We start from the raw sequence: 18328 nt of genomic DNA, 5'->3' as shown, positions 1-18328 counted from the left end.
CTTCACATTGCAGGTGACAACAGCCACGTCAATAAGAGAACTGATAAACCTGACTACAGACTTCCATAAAGCCCCTACTAGAGGCAAGCCCACAGTGAGCACTGCATGAATGCCGACTGCCCTTTATGCAGCCTTTACTCAGCAGAATGGCTCCAGATTTACTAAGCGTCTGCTCCCTCACTGGCCAGGATGGAGCCACGTGAGGCTATGGGCCTCTGAAGTGTGGCCACTCCAAACTGAGATGTGCTGTGGGTGTAAAATACATACCAGATTCTGCAGACTTCAAACGAAATGAAGATTTTCAGTGTCTCATTGATATATTTTTAATTTTGAAATGATAATACTTTGGACATAATTGGGTTCCAGAAAATATATGATTACCGTTCATTTCACCTATTTCTCTGTACTTCAATGCAGCAATCAGGAATTTTAAAATCAGGTGTGTGGCTCTGTTGGCCAGTGCTGGCCCTACTGTGTGCTGACATATGGTGAGGAGCAAAGCAGACAGAGTGAGTGCAGTCGCAGGTGGCATGAGTCAGACAGTCTTACAAACAACAATGCCGAGTGTGGCGGGAAGACCTGCCTGTGCTCCGGTTTACTGAGGGTCTCACCTACAGGAGAGGCTTCCCCCAGCAAGTGGAGCTCGAAAAGGGACCGTCAACAATGGGATGCATCCCTGTCTCTTGGGTGCCCGTGGATAGCCAGGCGCCTGCCCAGCTGCTACCCTCCAGCACCCCCTCACCTGTATGTGACCGGTTGTGGATTTTCAGGTTCTCCAGGCGGGAGAAGCTCTTGCTACAGGTGGGGCAGCGGTGCGGCTTCTCATTGGTGTGCGTGCGGATGTGGATGAGCATCTTGTACCTGCTCCAGGGAGGGCATAGAGCACAGCTCAGCTCAGTGGACACCTGTGCCCCCTCCCTCCTGCCGGCTCTCGCCCTTCCTCACCTGGCATTGAAGCCTCGACCGTGACGGGCGCAGCCTTCCCAGTGGCAGCAGTACCCCGCATCCTTCTCTGGCTTGACATGGTAATCATTAACATGATCCACCAAATCTTGCAGGAGCTCGAAGAGCTGGTTACACTGCGGGGCCAGGGAGGGTTCTGAGCCCATGTGAGGCCACCTGCCCCAGGCCCTGTCCCACTCTTCCTGGCCCACACTCACCTTGGCCCAACGACAAACGAGCTGCTTGGGCAGGGGTAGCTCTGGCGAGAGGCACTTGTCCTTCGGGGGGGTGAGGAAGGAGGAAGCAGGCAGATGCAGGGCTCCCCCCGAGCCCAGAGGCAGGAAGAACTGGAAGGAGCTGGGGACACTGTCCAGGTAGCGCAGCGGCTGGAAATCCTGGGAGGAGAGGGCGAGGGGCAGAGGTGGTCAGTGCCCCGTGGGGCCAGCAGGCCCAGACCCCTTCTGTCTCCTATAGCAAGTTGAGTTGTCCCCACAATATGTCCTAGTCCTAACCCCCGGTACGTGTGTGACCTCATTTGAAATAAGATCTTTGTAGATGTGATCAAGTTAGAAGTGTGGTCTAGACAGTGGGGGGGGGGGGGGGGGGGTGCGGTCCTAAATCCAGTGACCGGTCTTATAAGAGAAAGAAGGAGATTTGGATAGAGACACACATAGAGGGAAAGAGGCCATGTGACAACAGACAGACAGATTGGAGTGATGTAGTTCAAAACCCACACCTCTCCTTACCGGGGCAGTAGGGACTGTGGGCAGGTCACCGTTGCCTTGGCGCTCGGGGGACAGCGAGCTGCTGCCATTGGGGGAGTCCAGTCCTGATGATGGTGACAAGCTAAGGTCTACCAGTGGGGCCGCTGAAAAGCGTCCCTCCACCTTCTCGGGGAACTTGGGGTTCAGTAGGAAGCCTAAAAGAGAAGCACAATTCAGGGGAGCTGGAGTCAGGAGTCCTGGTGGGCTAGGCCCTCCCACCTCTGAATCCGAAGCCATGACCCTGGAAGCAAACCCCAGGCACGCCACACCCCCGGCCACCTGGGACCCCAGGTATCTGAGCAACAGCCTATATAACTGACATGTGATCGTGGCCATCATGAGAGCTCCGCCATCAGTTGCCATGAAAAGTGGGAAGTATCCATTTTACAGATAGAATGATCTGGTACATAGGGTGAGCAGCTGACCAGGAACGTGAAGCTAGGAGCTTCCCATCACATTGGCAGATAGGGACCTTTTTAACTTGCCCCAGGCCCCGTCCGCCTCAGTGCTCCCCTCCAAAACGTGAGGTTTGGCTAGGTCACTTCTAGAGCCTTCAAGCTCAGAAGGGGTAGATGTGGTTCTCAGGAGCACCAGAGGCAGAGCAGGAGGCCTGGGCCCGAAGCAGCCTAAGAAACACTTGCTGGGCCAGGTCCCCAGCTCTACTGACTGCTGGCCACCCAGGAGCTGGGTCTCAGGGCCTTTTGTTACCACACAGAACCTCTGCTTCCCCTTCTCAGCTCCTCCAACTCCTCCCAGAGACCTCAACTTGAATCCGGACTCTGCTGTCCCAGCTTTATAAACTGGGCAGGTAACGTCCTTCCTCCTGGGGACAATGTGACCTCCAGAGATAAACTGCTGGGAGGATGAATGGCCAGAGTGTGGGGAGCACTCTAAGCCAGAAGCTGTGAGGGACTGCAGTTACGTCCTGGTGGGCACACCTTGGACATTCTTCCTATTGCCACAGCTCCATCAGGGCCCAGAGACCATGGCCTGACCCGGTGCAGTACCTGAGGGCGGGGAGCCCGGGGAGCATGGGGTGGGGCTGTCGTCCACCAGGCCAAGCTCCCTGTGCAGAGCTCGGTGCCGGACCACACTCAGCGTCCTCTCCCGCTTTTCTCTCGCCGCCCGGAGCTTGGTGATGCTCAGCTTCAGGTCAAGCGGCTCGTCCAAGGAGTGCATAGTGGTGGGGGGCTGGGGTTGGAGGTGGCAAGCTGGTATTCAGGCAAGAACCTAGGGGAGGACAGGAGCTGTGCTGTGACACTGATCCCAAGTCCTCCTTGGGCTACATTCATTAAAGCCCACAGGAGAGGGAGGCAGTGTGTGTGCAGGTGTGTGAAGGCTGTCTCCCCAGGTAGGGAAACCTTCTGAGTGGCCTGGCCAGCAGGTATCATGAAGAGAGCCAACCATCTACTCAGTTCTTCCATGTCCACTTCCCACAAGTCTTTTCTGGTAGGCAAAGCTCAAAGAGTCCATTTTGCCATAAAACCGAGTTTTAGAGACCCTGCCTCAGGTCACAGAGCTAGGAAGTGGTAGAGCTACCAGATTCAAGGTCAGATCTCCCAAGAAATAACCAGCCAAGTCCCAGCGGTCATTTCTGACTGAGTGGCAAGTCATACCTGGAGCACATGCCTGGTTTGAGCCGAAAGACCCAAAACCAGGCCTGAGAAGCAATAGGTGTTCTCCAAGGTGCCATGAGAGGTCCTCAGCTACTGACTGCTGAGGGATGACTGGGATCTGTGGTCACCTCTAAGGGAACAAAGCTGAGAGATGGCTGAAAAGCCTGGCCCCAAGGGATGGGGGTGCAGACAGGTGGCATCGCCTCACAGGTGAGATCAGAAGAGGTGTCCATAGGCACAGGGAGCCGGAGGGCTCTGGGCCGCCACTAGGGGGCAGCTGGGGGCTGTGGCCCAGCCAGGCCAGCCAGGGGCAGGGTTGGAAGGAAGTGGACCAGCTCTGTCTGGTGGTTACTAAAAGATATGCATGTATCATTTTTGTGTGTGTGTGTGATGACATTCTTTTATTACGAGTTCTCATGCTGGAATTTTTACCATTTTCTTAGAATGTCTCAGTGATGTAATTTTCTTCACATAAAAATGACCCAAAAGCAAGGTCAGCTCCTCATTCCAAATTAAAACTTCTTACAGAGGCAGTCTTTTCGCATGCGGGGAAGCAGCCACAGCGTTTCCTTGCGTTTGTTAACTGAGATGATTACTCCCTGAAAACCTATCTGCTAAACAAGCCAACACTGAGATACTCCCTGCCATCCACTGAATCCAGGTTTTCACAATTTATATATTTTTAATTTTTAAAAGAATATATTTTATTGATTTTTTACAGAGAGGAAGAGAGAGAAACACAGATGAGAGAGAAACATCGATCAGCTGCCTCCTGCACACCCCCCACTGGGGATGTGCCCACAACCAACATACATGCCCCTGACCGGAATCGAACCCGGGACCCTTGAGTCCGCAGGCCGACGCTCTATCCACTGAGCCAAACCGGTCAGGGCAAGGTTTTCACAGTTTAAAACAGAATAATCCCATCAGCACCATGTGGTAAGAGACTGTGCATGTTTTGTTTGGTGTGTCTCCTGGGGGCCAGTGTTGCCTACAGAGCTGTGTGGTGCTCTCTCCACGGAGCAGGACAGGGGAGGACAGCCCCCACATCCCCACTCGTTTTCTCCAGGTCAAGCCCCTCAGCAATTTAAACAGTCCTCACCTAGTCCCAAGCCCTGGCTCATCTGTTTCCTAGGACAAGCTCCACTTTTTTGTTGTTGTTAATCCTCACCCAAGGATATTTTTTCCCCATTGATTTTTAAAAATATATATTTTTATTGATTTCGGAGAGAAAGGGGCAGGGAAAGACAGAAACATCAATGATGAGAAAAAAATCACCGATCGGCTGCCTTCTGCATGCCCCCCATTGGGGATCGAGCCCGCAACCCCGGGCCTGTGCCCTTGACCAGAATCGAACCCGAGACCCTTCAGTCCAATGGGCCGTCACTCTATCCACTGAGCCAAACCAGCCAGGGGTTCCCTTTGATTTTTAGAGAGTGGAAGGAAGGGAGGGAAGTGGAAAGTGAGAGAAACATTAATGTGAGAGAGACACATCGATTGGTTGCCTCCCACATGGGCCCATTCGGAATCGGACCTGCAACCCAGTTAGATGCCTTTGACTGGGAATCGAACCCAAGATCCTTCAGTGAGCGGACTGACCCTCTAAGCATTTAGCAACGCCGGCCAGGGCTAGGCCAAGCTCCACTTTTGCTAAGACCCTCCAAGCACACAGAGAACTTAGGACCCTCAGCTACTGGGGACACATACAAAGGCCCACCAGCACATGCTAATATTAGAGTCTCTAAGCCTAGTGTGTGTGTGGGGGGAAGGGTATTGCATTATCAGAGCACCGTTGGCTGCACTTGGCCATGGGGCCCAGGTCTGTGATTTGACTTGTTCCTGTTAAACTCCATCAGGTAAGAGCCAGCAGATCCGTTTGGATTTGCCCCCCAGGCCATGCATGGGCCAGGAGCTCCCAGCCATGCAAGGGGGGCTGGGACCAGACTGCCTCCCTGCCCTTCAGGAGCCCCAGATCCAGGCAGGCAGGTGAGTGAATGACAGTGATGAGTAGCCATGGGCCCCCTCCACTCTCCTGGATGGGGGAGGAGCTGCCCTCTGCCTAACCCACCCCCTAGTCATGTCAGTTTGTCTGTGTGTCTGCCTGTCCCTCCACCTGTTTATTTTTAGACACAGGCCCCTTCCAACCTCCCTGAAGCTCCTCTGTGTTAGGAGCCTGGAAAGAGAGGAAGGAAGTAAATATTTATGCTGATTAAGAATTCAGGAGCCAGGAAGGGCTGGTGGCCTGGCCCTTGGCTGGCCTGGGGCCACAGGCCTCCCCAAAGCCTCCACTTCCCACCCCCAACCCCCAACCCCACCTTGCAGAGAAGGGGACCATGAGGGCAGAATCGTTTGGAGATGAGAATTCAAAGTGACACTGACTCTCATTGGCGTCGTTGTCCAAGCAACATCCTTTGGCACTTGCCCCACTGCCCTCCTCCCAGACCAGAGGGGACCAGGGAGGAGCCCTGAGCCCTGGGTCACCTTGTTCTGAAGACCTGAAGGAGATACTGCCTCAATCCAGGACCAGGGAGGGCCCCAAAAGGAACCTGTCCCCCAGGGTGGGGCCCAAGGTGGGAGGGGGTACCCCTGCCCCCCACTACGGCCCTTGGGTTTCATTCTGATGGGAGCCAGAGCCCAGCCTCTCCACTCCTGGAAAAGGAGGAAGGTGCTGCCCCCAAAGCCCACAGTCCCAGCAACCTCATCCCCAGGCTGGCCTCACCCCAATTTCCCTCCCAATGGGGGCCCCACTCCAAGGGGAAGATGCCGGTGACCCCACTCCTTGGCCAACCTCAGTGTCCTCTTTCACCCCCATCCCCCATCCCCCAGCCAGCGGCCAGTGCTGGGCTCCAGCTCTGCTCTTTGTTCCTGGGCTGGGTGAAGGGGGCGGGTGAGAGCCGGCTATGCTCGCGGGAGGCTGAGGGGGCAACCCGGCTGGAGACCCTGGGGCTGGCGCTGTGATAACCCGCAGAGGCCAGCCAGCCACCACCCGATTTAATGCCGGGCAACCAGGGAGGTGGGAGGATGGAGACGCTCAAAAGGGCAGCTGTCTTGTTCTGAGGGTGCAGACAAGTTTCTTAACCAGTGGTGGGGCCCGCAATACACCCCGTGCGGGCACTCAGCAGGCACCCCGTGGGTGCAGCGCGGAGTCCCCTGGGAACCTGGCTTGATGATGTGACTCCGCTCTGCGGGTGCTGGTGCGGGGTGGTGGGGCTCTGTGTGGGCGGGATGCTGGGTGGGGAGGCAACGCAGAGGTGGTTACGCTGCCTGCCGGGTGCTGCACAGCAACTCCAGCTGCGAAAGGAACTAATTAGAGTGAAGGGAGCTGAGGGAGCGTGGGGCTGTGTGGGGACCACCGAAGTGGTGGGGGCGGGCAGGGGTCATCTGGGGGTGGGCCACGCTGGCCCTCGGGCCCGCCCCTCCCCCTGCCCCACCGCACCCTCCCAGCCGGCTGAGCCTAGACAATGGCTGCTATTGTGTGTTGCCTGTGGCCCAGCAACCGGCCTCAGCTGCTGGGCCCACCAAGACCCCCCCGCCGCCCCATACCCCTGGCCTACCTGGCAGGTCCCCCCAACACTTCTCCCCTCCACAGGCAGAGCACTACATGGGGAAACTGAGGCCCTGTGGCTAGGGTGGATGGCATACAGAATGGGGGATCAACATCCATTAAATACCTACCCTTCATGTACTGTTTGTCCATGAATTCTCTGAACCCTCGCAAACCCCTACTGTGAGTAGATGTAGTCATTTCCCCTCATACAGATGGGGAAACTGAGGCTCGACGTCACCAGGCTAATAGGCGCAGGTTGGAATCTGCTCTGGATAAAGCCCCTCCTTGCCTGCTCAGGGGAGGACGGTGGGCTGCCCTGAGCCGGGAGGAGTGCCTGTGTAGGCGGAGGGGGCTCTGCACAGCCACCTAGAAGCACTCAAGGTCTCCTTGGCAGAAGCAGAGAGAGGGTGGGGCCCTTGGTAAGTTGGGGGCTCTCCTCACAGTAGCGTAGAACCAGGTCCCTGACCACCAGTGTTGTCAAGGTCAACATGAGGAACACCCCTTATTCTCAGAGTAGCCCTGAAACTACCCTTTGGTCAGCCATGGCTCATCCAGCTTAGGACTTACGGACAATTCCAAGATGCAACTCTCGGAAGCCCATGTGGCTTTCTTGATACAGACTGGAGAGAGGAAGCAAGTCCCTGGCCTCCCTTGTGCTCCATGGGTGCCCTGTGTCTGGTGACTAGGACCATCACTGCCGACATGCTGGTCATACAAATGGAGAAACTGAGGCCCAGAGAGAGAGAGCACTGCCTCAGGTCACACAGTGGGTGGCAAGCCCAGGACTGGAAGCCATGGGTGAATATTACAGGATAACAGTATCAACAGCCAGTTGTTGATAGTTGGGGAACGTGCTAGCATGTGTTCAGGCAGGTGCTCTTTCGTCCCCATTTCACAGATGCAAAAACAGAGGCTCAGGGAGATTAAATAATCTGTCCAGGGTCACACAGCTTGTCTGTGGCAGAGCTGGGCTTTAAGCCCAGGTGAGTCCAGAAACTGTGTTCCCCATTAGCCTCTCCCTCCTGTGCCAGTGGATGTGGGGAGAAGCAGGCAAAAAGGCTCCAGCTTGGCACCCTCTCCCTGCCTAGGGGTTTGCCTGAGCTAGGTGCAGAGCCTAGGAGGGGCAGAAGGCAGTGGGTGGGCGCTGGAGAGGCCGGCTGGGGGGTGGCCACAGGGAAGCTTGGAGAGCTGCAGGCAGATATGCTGCCAAAGCAAAGGGCCCACAACCCTGCATTCCTGAGAACCACAGCAGCTCCACCCTGCTCTGGCTAAGAGTTCCACCCTCCATGGCAGCCAAGCAGCAGGGGCTAGGGACAGGGGCAGGCCTCCTCCTCTCCTGGCCCCCTTTCCTGACTGGGCAGCAGAGCATACCTAGGCTCTAAGCATGGGGTAGACCACCTGGGTCTCCAACATGGTTCTGCCACTTCCTACTCATGTGACTTAGGGCAAGTGGGATGGTAATAATAGTAATAACCCACTCCCATTGGGTTTTGGGGAGAAACCAATGCAATGGTGCACAGTCAATGATTACTTAGTGTTTCCCATTGGTAAGCGACATTCAGCACCTCGAACAGTACTGGGTGCACAGTAGGTACGTAATCAGATATGGAATAAATTGTCACCATAGCTGAGTTCTCCAGCCTCTGGCCAGTCTAGTAGAGTTGTGAGGGCAGCTGAGGAGAGGACTGGCCCTCCCGCTGTTCCCACAGACACTGCAGTCTCACACTCATCTGGGAGCATGTGGGCTTCGGTTTAGGGCAGCCGTGGGCAAACTACGGACCGCGGGCCGAATCCGGATCCTGCCGTTTGAAATGAATAAAACTAAAAAAAAAAAAAAGACCGTACCCTTTTATGTAATGATGTTTACTTTGAATTTATATTAGTTCACACAAACACTCCATCCATGCTTTTGTTCCGGCCCTCCGGTCCAGTTTAAGAACCCATCGTGTGCCCTAACCAGTTTGGCTCAGTGGATAGAGCGTCGGTCTGCGGACTCAAGGGTCCCAGGTTCGATTCCAGTCAAGGGCATGTACCTTGGTTGTGGGCACATCCCCAGTAGGGAGTGTGCAGGAGGCAGCTGATCGGTGTTTCTCTCTCATCGATGTTTCTAACTCTCTATCCCTCTCCCTTCCTCTCTGTAAAAAAATCAATAAAATATATTAAAAAAAAGAAAAAAGAACCCATTGTGGCCCTCAAGTCAAAAAGTTTGCCCACCCCTGGTCTAGGGTGTAACTGAACAAGTGTGTGCCCCGCAGAGAGCCTCAGGCCTCTGCTGTCCTGTGGAAGGGCCACAGCAGACCGTGGTCACTTCCAGAGACTGACTGCTTCAAAGAAAGAACACTGGGAGGCCCTGGAGAGGTTCTGAGCGGCCCTGGAAGGAGCAGGCCTCCTCCCAGGATGAAGGGGAGGGGCTTATCCTGAGGCCTCTGCCCAGCAGGTCCCAGGAGAGGGGCCAGGGCAGGCAGCATTTCCTGGAAGAGCATGGGGTTTGACTTCCCTGGGAACCTCCTGCTCCCAAGACAGGCCCCTCCCCCATCACCACAGGGGTGCTCAGCCAGGACCCTGGGCGTTCCCCATCCTCTGCGAGCACCCCCAGGTGAACCAGCCAAGGCTAAGCGCTCTGCTCTGCGCTATGGGGGCCTCGGAAAAGGCCCCGCTGGGCAGCACCTGCGCAGGCATGTTCAGACAGTGCTACCCAGGGCCAGGCTACCGGTTCCAGTCCTCTATGCCTCCACCCCTGGCTGTGGGGCCTCAGACGGCTCCCTGTAGCCCCCTCCCAGCCTTGGTTCCCTCCACCGTCACAGGTACCACAATCACAGGCACAGTCGGGGCACCCTGCAGGACTTGCCTGGCTGGGTGCCTGGCACACAGGAGGTGCCAGCAACTGGTAGCCCTGAGGATTCTTGTTCCTGGCCCCAGGCTGGAGTGCCCCATGCAGTAACTTGGCCTGCCAAAGTCACCCCGATAGTTCAGGCAGCACTGGAGCTGGAAGGCATGCAGCTGGCGCCCCCAACACTTGTGCTCCCCAGGTGTACTTCCTTCTCCAACATCAGCAGGGTGACACCGGCTGGGGGCAACAGCTCACACATGGGCCCTAACCAGCAGATGAACACACACACAGATGTGTGTGCCCATCCAGCTGCAGGGTCCAGCCCGGCACAGAGGTCTCCCTCAGACCTGGTGGCTCTAGGCGCCCTAGTGCAGCCCCCGCCCCTGCCGCCCGCCTGCCTGCAGCCACCTTTGCACAACTATGTCTGGTATTTTCCTGTCTGCCCAGCTTGGGGGGGAGGTGGTATGTGGGGCTATGAGCACTGCCTGCACCTGGGCCTCAGCCAGAGGCGAGCCCGCCAAGCAGCCCCCACACCAGCCCGCCCACACACCCACTGGTCAGCAGGCTGGGAGGGAAGGGCTGGGCCCAGGCTGCCCAAATCCCTGGGAGGGGCCAGCACTGGGGAGCCAGACAGGACACACACCCAGCAAGGCCTAGACACTGGACCCCGGGCCCTGCCAGTCAGAACCGCCGTTCTCAGTGGGCAGCAGGGCACTCCTCCAGAGCTCTCTGGGGCCAGCAAAGGTGTTGGTCAGTGTCCCACAGGACATGGACGGGCACCCACAACACCCCGCGACATACAGGTACGTGCATGTGTTACACCTGTGCACATACAGGAGACACGCAGGACATGGCAGGTAACCAGTGTCAGAGTCTTAGGCTATGGTAGTGAGCAGGGATGAGGCCTGTGGCCCACCCCTCCCATCACCAAAGGATGGGCACCAGGCCCACTGAATAGCACCTGCCAAGTCCCAGCAGGAGGGGAGGTGGGCAGGACAGGCTCCGGACTTTGGCCTTTCCCTCCCAGCTCATTTACCCCCTCACTCAGTTATGCATTCCAATACCAGGCCCTCCACTCCGTTCCGGAGAATGAAGGGCATCCAGACTTCAGTGGGGGAACCGCTGGCAACAGAAAAACAGTATTAGGGGTGAGTTGCTCCTGCCAAGTGTGTGTGGGGGGGGCGGGGGGGGGATCCAAGTTGGCCACGTGGACATGGGGTAAAGCAAGAGGGAGCCTTGGGTCCTAACAAGTTCTGCAGGCTACAATGGCCGGCATGCCTCCCCTCACCATCTCCATTCACCCTCACCACCCTGCCCATTAGGTGCTACTCTCCCCATCTTCCAGGTGAGGACACACGGCGGCTCAGGGCAGTTCAGCCGCCTGCCAAGGTCACAGAGCTGTAAGGGGCACGGTTGGGATTCACCTCCAGGTCCGAAGCCCACACTCTAGGTCCAATGCTGCAGAGGCCAGGAGTGTGGCCTCAACTCGCCCACAAGGAAGCTGTCTCTCATTCAGCAGAGGAGGAGGAGGCGGGGGGGGGGGGGGGGGCTAGGCCAGGCCCTGGGGGCACTGAGGAGCCACGGAGTATCCTGCACAGAAAGTGCCATCATCCTTTCCAGCCCAGGATCTCTTGTCCCCAGACTCCCCCCTGCAGGACCTCCTTTCTCAAGATTCCCTGCCTCCATGAGCTTGGGGCCCATCTCTTAAGTGGCAGCTCCTGTTTTACAACCCCCTGTCCCTATAATCTCCTCCAGCTGCCACTCCCTTTCGACCCCCTACTTCAGCAAGTCTTCCCTGATGCAGCCTCTGGCAGCTGTACATGAGCTGTTCTTCCAGGTGCCTGAGAGCGGAGCAGAGGCCCTGGCTCTGTCCCACACTCCAGGGCAGCATCCCTGGCCCCGCCATGGCCCTGTACTGCATGTGACACTCACCCTGGGTCCAGGTCCTCACTAATGCCACAGTGTCACCAGCGCTGGAGCATGCCCTCAGTGCCCAGCCCTGCACATGGTGTCATAGTCATTGCCCCCAACCTTCAGCCGCAAGTACTCACCTCCCCTGCACCTGGCATTCAGAGCCTCTTTCCAAGAAGGGAGGCTTAGGGCGGGCAGGGACGTCTCTGGGGCCCCAGGCAGCTCTGAGCCTTCTAGGGGTGCTGAAAAGCAGGCCTCAAGGAGCAGACCACTGCCCCCTCTTTCACAGCCCCCCACAGCCCACTCCATCCACCAGCGTGAACTGGGCATTGATGCAAAGTGCTGGGGCTCAGAGCCAGAAACCAGGCCTGCCCAGTGTGGTGTGGGCCAGGCTCTGGGCCTCGGTTTCCCCATCCAAGAAAAGAGGAGCTGGCCTAGGACTGGAGCTCAAGCATCCTGACCATGCTCCTAACAGCAATTGTCCTTCACTTTCCCTGATACTTGGTCTTCAGTACATGTTTGCCGCGTGAATGACTCAATCTGTGGTGCCACCAGCCAGGTGAGGTGGGCAGGTATGGAAGGGCTTACAGCCCAAAGAAGGAAGTAGCCTGCCCAAGGTCAAGGTGAGAGGCAGGGCCTGGACACCGATTCTTCCTCCTCCCCTGGAGCAGGGCGAGGGTGGGGCAGCCAGAATCGCCCTGGTCAGTTGGGATGACCAGAAGGACCCAGTTTCCCCAGCTTCATCTCCTGCCACTCCCACCCAGCAGCGGCTGGGGGCCTACCCCAGAACAGCTGGACAAGACCAGGCCCAGCGGGGGCTCTACCACAAACCCTGGCTCCACCCCATGCCCTTCTTACCAGCCGCCCCACCCTCCCCTGCTTGTCCACTCCAGGCAGCAAAGCAAGTCCAGAAGCCAGGGGGCAGCCTCCAAGCCCAACAGGAAACATGCCAGGCCTGGCCTACTTCAGGCCCTTGGGGCCCAGGGTCCATAAGACCATGCAGGGTGACCACTCGGTGTTCTGAGGTGGTGCCGGGGGCTCGGCCTGGAAGAGGGTGGGGCTGGTAGGCAGACAGCCAGCAGTACTGGGGTGGGGGTACTTTAAAACAGGCAGAACAATGGAGGGCTCCATAACCTGGGGGGAGGAGGACATCGCAGCTGGGGTTAGTCAGCCTGGAAGGGTGGTGGTGGGTTGGGGGGGTTCTGGATGCAGGAGGAAGTGGACCAGAAGAGAAACGGCTCAGGCAGGCTGGGACTTCCCAGCAAGACGCAGGTGGATATGGGAATAAGGGAGGGAGGCTTGATCCAGACACAGCTGTGCCCCATGTCAAGCCCATGCAGTGGATAGGAGGGCAGGAGTGGAGCTGGGGGGATTCCCAGGCTGAATTGACATTTCAGAGGCCAGGGCCAGAGAGCCCTAGGCTCCAGTCCCTTCTCTCTGTCCCTCCCTAAGGGACCCCAGGCAAAGCCCTCAAATCTCTGAGCCTATTTCCCCCCACCGGTGCCCACAGGCAGCCTCCTTACTCCCAGGGTCCCAGTGGGGCGCTGGCCTGTGAGCACACTGTGCAAATGGTGGCCACCCTCTGTCAGCGGCAGAACTGTTTTCCCTGAGGCACCCAGGGCTGACTCAAGCAGCTCAGCAATCTCCAGGGGCTTCTGCAGGCTCCCCACCGCCGTTGGCCATGACTGGAAGAGGGGGCCAGAGGCTGGCCTGAGTGCCCTCCCCAGGCAGCCATCTGCCAAGGCAGTGGTACATGTGCACACATAAGTCAAATGTCAGGTGACTTCTTAGGCAGTGAAGTCAAAGGGCTGAGGAGATCCGAGCCAACCCCCAGTTACGGCCTGGAAGCTTCTCATTCCCTTACCATCTCCCACCAGAGAGATGGCATCTGGAACAGACAGGGAACCCCCCCCCCCCCCCCGCATTATACTTCCCAGCTCTGTGCTCCCAGGCTCCTCCCAGCCTGGCCACCAGTTAACCAGAACCCTCCATCCCACCTTGGAGGGGGCATGGAAGGCCAGTGCTCCCCCCATCAAGATGCCCAGAGCCAGGGCCTGTCCTATGCCCAGCATGAGGAAGTTTGTAGAAACATCCCAGTCAGGATGGTCAGACAACTGGGGCTCCCTGGGGACCAGCTGTGTGGAAGCTCCCAGAGCTCCCCTGGAGGAGTACCCGAGCTAGAAGAGAAAAAAGGGCCAGGGACCCTAGCAGATCTGGGCCAGGCCTCACGTCTTCTATGGACAGGTCTGGAGTAGAGGCCAGGAGGATCAGCGCAGGGAAAGGATAGATGCTTGGGGCCCAGTGTGCACAGCTGCTGGGGCCGATTCGGGCTCCCCTCAGGAGCAGGGTCCCTTTTCACTCCAGGCTGGGAAACTGGCCATCAGACACCACCACTGCAGCCATGGCGGACCCCCAGGAACTTGGACCCCCCTGATGCCCGCGGGCCCTTTTCCATCCTGAGCTTCAGTTTCCTCATTTTTCTAATAGGGATCAATGGAACGCTCTCACAAGGTGAAGATGTCAGTGCCTGCAAAGTGCATGGGGCCATTGGAAGGCACTGTTGATTTTTTTCAGGGAGTTGTTACCAGGGGATCCACCCATGCTGCTTTATCCCTGACCCACTTCTCCCCCACCCACTCCCTGGGGACCTAAGATGGCATTTTTGTTAGTTGCAGAGACAGCAGAGGTTTACGGGGTTACGTGGGAGCCAGGAGAGAAAACGGGGTCTACTCCAAGCTGTGCCCCTCAAAAAGACCCCCACTCCCCCAGCAAGTCCTTCTTTGTCCTAGCATCAAAGCAGCTGCCCCAACCCTGGCTATCAGCAAAGCACTAGAGGTCCTGGTTGACCATGGGAGCCCTGCCTAGCCACACCTGATTTAGAATTCTCCAGGTGTGAGCTGAGGCATCCACCTGCGAAATCCTGGGCAGATGTGTCCCCAGGGCCTTGAAGGAGCTGTGGTCGCCCACACTCAGGGCTGGGGCAAGGTTGGATGTGCTGGCATTCTCAGAGAGGTGAACCTTCAGACACGTGTCTGGGCCTCAGCCTCTCTCTAGGGCCCTTTCACAGACCCTGGAGGGGGTGGGGGATCCACATCTTTCTGGCTGGCCTCAAAGAGCCCCTCACCAGCTAGCGGTGTTCCCCACCTCTGAGAAGGGCCCTTGTCTGGGTGAAGGGAGGATCCCTCAGTACCTTCCAGGGCTCACCCCTCTGACCTTAGTCATCTGTGTGAAATGCACAATGACAAAATAGCCCTGAATAGAGGAAGGATTCTCTCAGCTTCAGAAAAGGCAACCTCACTCTTCATCCTCCCATTCCACCTGGCTCAGGCCTCTCCACTACACCCCGAATTTCCCACTTGGGTAAGAAGCCTCTTCCGCTGGCCCCCCCTGGGCCCCAGGAACCTGGGAAGCACACCCCACTGGAGGGAAGAGGTAGGAGCAGGAGTCTTTCCTGCCCTGTCCAGCCCCTCCCCCCTGCCCAGCATCAGGGGCCCACCCCAAACACCTTCCAAGGAGCTCAACTGCAGGCCCCACTCCCCACATCTGGTCACCCAGCCACAGCTTCCCCCCCCCCCCCATCCTGGGATTGCCCCAAACTCTGCCCAGCACCCGTACCCGCCCCCTTGCCGAAGTGGGAAATTGGATGGAAAACCCACATGGGAAAATATCAGGAAAACACATTCTTCCTTCTATACCACAGCTCAGACCCTGGGAGGATTAGGTGGCAGGAGACACTCCCACTGCCCAGGGCCAAGGCCAGGCCAGGGAAGGAAGGCAGAGAAAAGTGGGGGCCCCAAGGTGGGGCTGAGAGGGGTCTAGCCCCCCCCCCCCCAACAAGCCCTAGGAGGGGCCCTGGAGAGCTCTGTCTCCTTCGAATCATTTCAGCCTGTCACCCTCCACGGGCACTCCCAGTGAGGCAGCCAGGGGAGCCCAGGCAGGAGGAGACATGGCTGTGGCTACCCATTCGCAGCTGGGCTTTTAGAAACAACAAAAGCTTTGGGGGGAACGTGGTTCACACGATTGTTTAAAATGAGGTTTTTGGATGTCTGTGGCATCCAGTTATTCATACTGGCTCCACCCACGGACAATTGAGAGTTGGCTTTTGTTGGCCTTACCCCTCTCTCAACATGCCTCCGCCCCCCACGTCTTCTCATGGACTCTGGAGCTCAGGAAGCTCACCTTGTCTGACCCTTGGTTTGACAGATGAGGAAACTGAGACCCAGAAAGGGGAGGAGCAGGGCTCAAACACCCCTGGGAGTTGGTGGCCCAGCCAGGACTAAATTCCAGGATGTCAGACTTCTAGGTGGGGGCTTTTCCCACTCACCCTCCAGGCTGTGGCCCAGCTCCGGCGTATCCCCCAAAGTCACTAACCCCCAAAGCAGTGGTGCCTAGAAGTGGGGTGACTCACTGTCTGGCTTCCTGGTGTTCCCCCTCCCCAGCAGTGAGGGAGGAACTGGCAGGTGTCCCTGTGTAGAGAGCCAGGAGCAGGGAGAGGCCCCCCAGGGGGCCTGTGCCAGGGTCACTCAGAGGGCGAAGAGCCCCAGCTGGAGGGATTTAACACCAAAGGTTAAAGGTCACAGACGGAATGGTGGGCAGGCATGGGGGGGGGTCAGGGGGTCAGCACTAATGGCAGCTCCGGAAAGAAGGGGGAGGACAAGGCGCTGAGGAAAACAGGACTGCTTCCAAGAGGTCCTCAACCCCCATAAATGGTGGCCCAAATCCCTGGCCACTGCCTCCTGCTTGGTGGGCTACAAACAGTGCCACGCTGAGCGGGGAGTGGGCTGTGAAATGAGCTGGGCTGAAGCTCAGAAAGGGGTGTCCTGGAAGGGGCCCCCAGGTGCAGCCCCTCCCCCAATACAGGCCAAGACCAGCTGGGAGGCCCAGCTGTGGCCCAGAGGGGAGAAGGAGGAGCAGAGAGGGGGAAGGCGCGGAGGTCATGGGGAGGGATGTATGGGCTGGGCTGGAACAGCTGTGGCACTGTGGCACTGGTGGGTTGGGGGAGGGATGGGTGGGTGGGCAGACTGAGGGAGCCCGTTTCCTCTTCCCTGAGTCTGGGGGCTGAGAAAGCCCTGGAGGGAACACTGGGGAGCAGAGCGTCTTCCCTAGCTGTCTGTTAAGCCCCACCTTCTCCCCAGGCAAGTAGGACCCTTGGGATGGCTGTCTCCCACGACCACAGCTACAGTCCTGTCCCTGGTCCAGACCAAGAATCACAGCAGCCCAAGCCGTGGCCAGGTCCAGGTCCAGATCCAGGGCTGGCCTGGCTGCCCCTTCAGTGTCAAACATTCCCTTCAGAGCCAAGATCCTGGGCTGAGATGGCTGGGGGCCCAGGGCTCCTCCCAGGATCCCTTCCCGCTTCCCAGGCCCCTGGGCAGGGCTGCAACCATAGTGGACCTGGGGGGAGGAGGGGGGGGAGACAGGCCAGGCAGGCCCTCCTGGACAAGCGACAGGCGGCATGCTGCCCTGCTGTGGCCTGAGTACCCGGCTGGGCAGGGCAGTGTGCCAAGGCCTCCAGGTGCCAGCCTGGATTCCAGCCCCATCCCAGGGGGACAGGGGGAAGCAGGGCACAGGCATTTCCCTCTCTCCAGATGCACCTGCCTCACCCCCTCCAGACCTTTCCTCAGGAGGGTTAGGGACCCCTGCCCTCCCCACTCTGCCAGGCCCTCTGCTTGCACGGAGACAGCAGGGGTTGGCACAAGTGCTGGACGGGACTCTAGCTCCTGGTCCAAACGCGGCAGCACCCTGTCCTGAGCCTCAGGGGCGCCTCCCTCCCCTGCCCAAGGAAGGGTCGGGTCTAACCAGGGTCAGAGACTTTCGGGGACAGGGAAGAGACACCTTCCAAACCCAGTTTCAGAAACAGCCCCGACGCAGCCGTGAAAAGAGGAGGCTGCCCAGCAGCCCCAGACAACTTCTTGCCCAGGCCGGAGGGGAGGGGGGCTCCCACCGCAGCGCGCCCCCCCTGCGGCCGCCCAACTTCCCCGCCGAAGTTTGCTCCTGCCCCGGGTCTGGACCCGGCCCCGGCTCGGCCCGGCCGCAGGACCGACGGACGGACGGAGGGCAGAGGGAGGAGAAAGACAGAGAGACCAAAGGACGGAGTCGGGGAGCCGGCGAGAGAGGGAGCGCGCAAGCCAGCGAGCGAGGGAGCGAGCGCAGGGGCCCCGGCGAGGGCTCACAATGGCCCGGGGCGAGGCGCGGACGCGGCAGGGGGAGGCGACCCTCTCGCCCTGCAGCCCCCGCACGACAAGCCGGACCCCCGCCCGGTCCCCGTCCCCACGATGCGACGCCAGGGGGCTTCCTACCTCGGCGGCGGGGCGGGAGGCTCCCGGCTGCGGGCTCCGGCGGTCGGGGGGCGGCGGGGAGTGAGCGGGGGAGGGGCCGGAGCGGGCGGGGGCCGGGACGCGAGGCTCACCCGGCGCGGGCTCCCCTGGCACGGCCGCCCGGCACCCGGCCGCTCCGCCACATCTGCAGCTCCGGCGGGGAAGGTGGCCGCGGCGGCCGGGCCGGGCCGGGATGTCTTGCGGAGGGAGGGAGGAGGGCGGAGGGAGGCGGCGGGAGGAGGGCCCGGCGGGCTGCGGAGGAGGGGAGGAGGAGGGGCGCGGGGGGCAGCCGCCCTCCCTCCGCCCTCCCCCGCTGCTTCCCTCCAGCCCTCCCAGCAAACCCCTCTCGCCGCCGCGGCCCCAGGCCCGGGGCGCCAGCTGCCAGGCGGGGAGTGCGCGTCGGG

General features: G+C 59.0%; 2 protein-coding genes across 5 annotated transcripts in view; one reads left to right on the top strand and one right to left on the bottom strand.

Moving 5' to 3' along the window:
• Positions 1-614, top strand: part of PAM16 (presequence translocase associated motor 16) — a 13620-nt gene extending 13006 nt beyond the window's left edge. The window contains exon 6 of one of the 2 annotated variants that reach the window (XM_059692996.1): positions 14-614. In XM_059692996.1, the coding sequence (XP_059548979.1) occupies positions 14-109 (96 nt within the window). In that variant the 3' untranslated portion in view covers positions 110-614. The remainder of the gene's footprint in view (positions 1-13) is intronic. The other variant, XM_059692993.1, reaches the window with a different exon arrangement.
• GLIS2 (GLIS family zinc finger 2) overlaps positions 1-18328 on the bottom strand; it is a 21413-nt gene extending 3085 nt beyond the window's left edge. Inside the window, exons 1-6 of one of the 3 annotated variants that reach the window (XM_059692979.1) lie at positions 17907-18308; positions 2714-2936; positions 1689-1861; positions 1161-1337; positions 946-1079; positions 743-864 (exon numbers count right to left, since the gene is read on the bottom strand). In XM_059692979.1, the coding sequence (XP_059548962.1) occupies positions 743-864; positions 946-1079; positions 1161-1337; positions 1689-1861; positions 2714-2885 (778 nt within the window). In that variant the 5' untranslated portion in view covers positions 2886-2936; positions 17907-18308. Of the gene's footprint in view, positions 1-742; positions 865-945; positions 1338-1688; positions 1862-2713; positions 2937-17906 lie in introns of all 3 variants that reach the window. The other 2 variants (XM_059692980.1, XM_059692978.1) reach the window with 2 other exon arrangements.

This window comes from Myotis daubentonii, chromosome 4 (assembly GCF_963259705.1).
Source record: "Myotis daubentonii chromosome 4, mMyoDau2.1, whole genome shotgun sequence".
Lineage (NCBI taxonomy): Eukaryota > Metazoa > Chordata > Mammalia > Chiroptera > Vespertilionidae > Myotis > Myotis daubentonii.
This window is presented reverse-complemented; position numbering and strand designations above follow the sequence as displayed.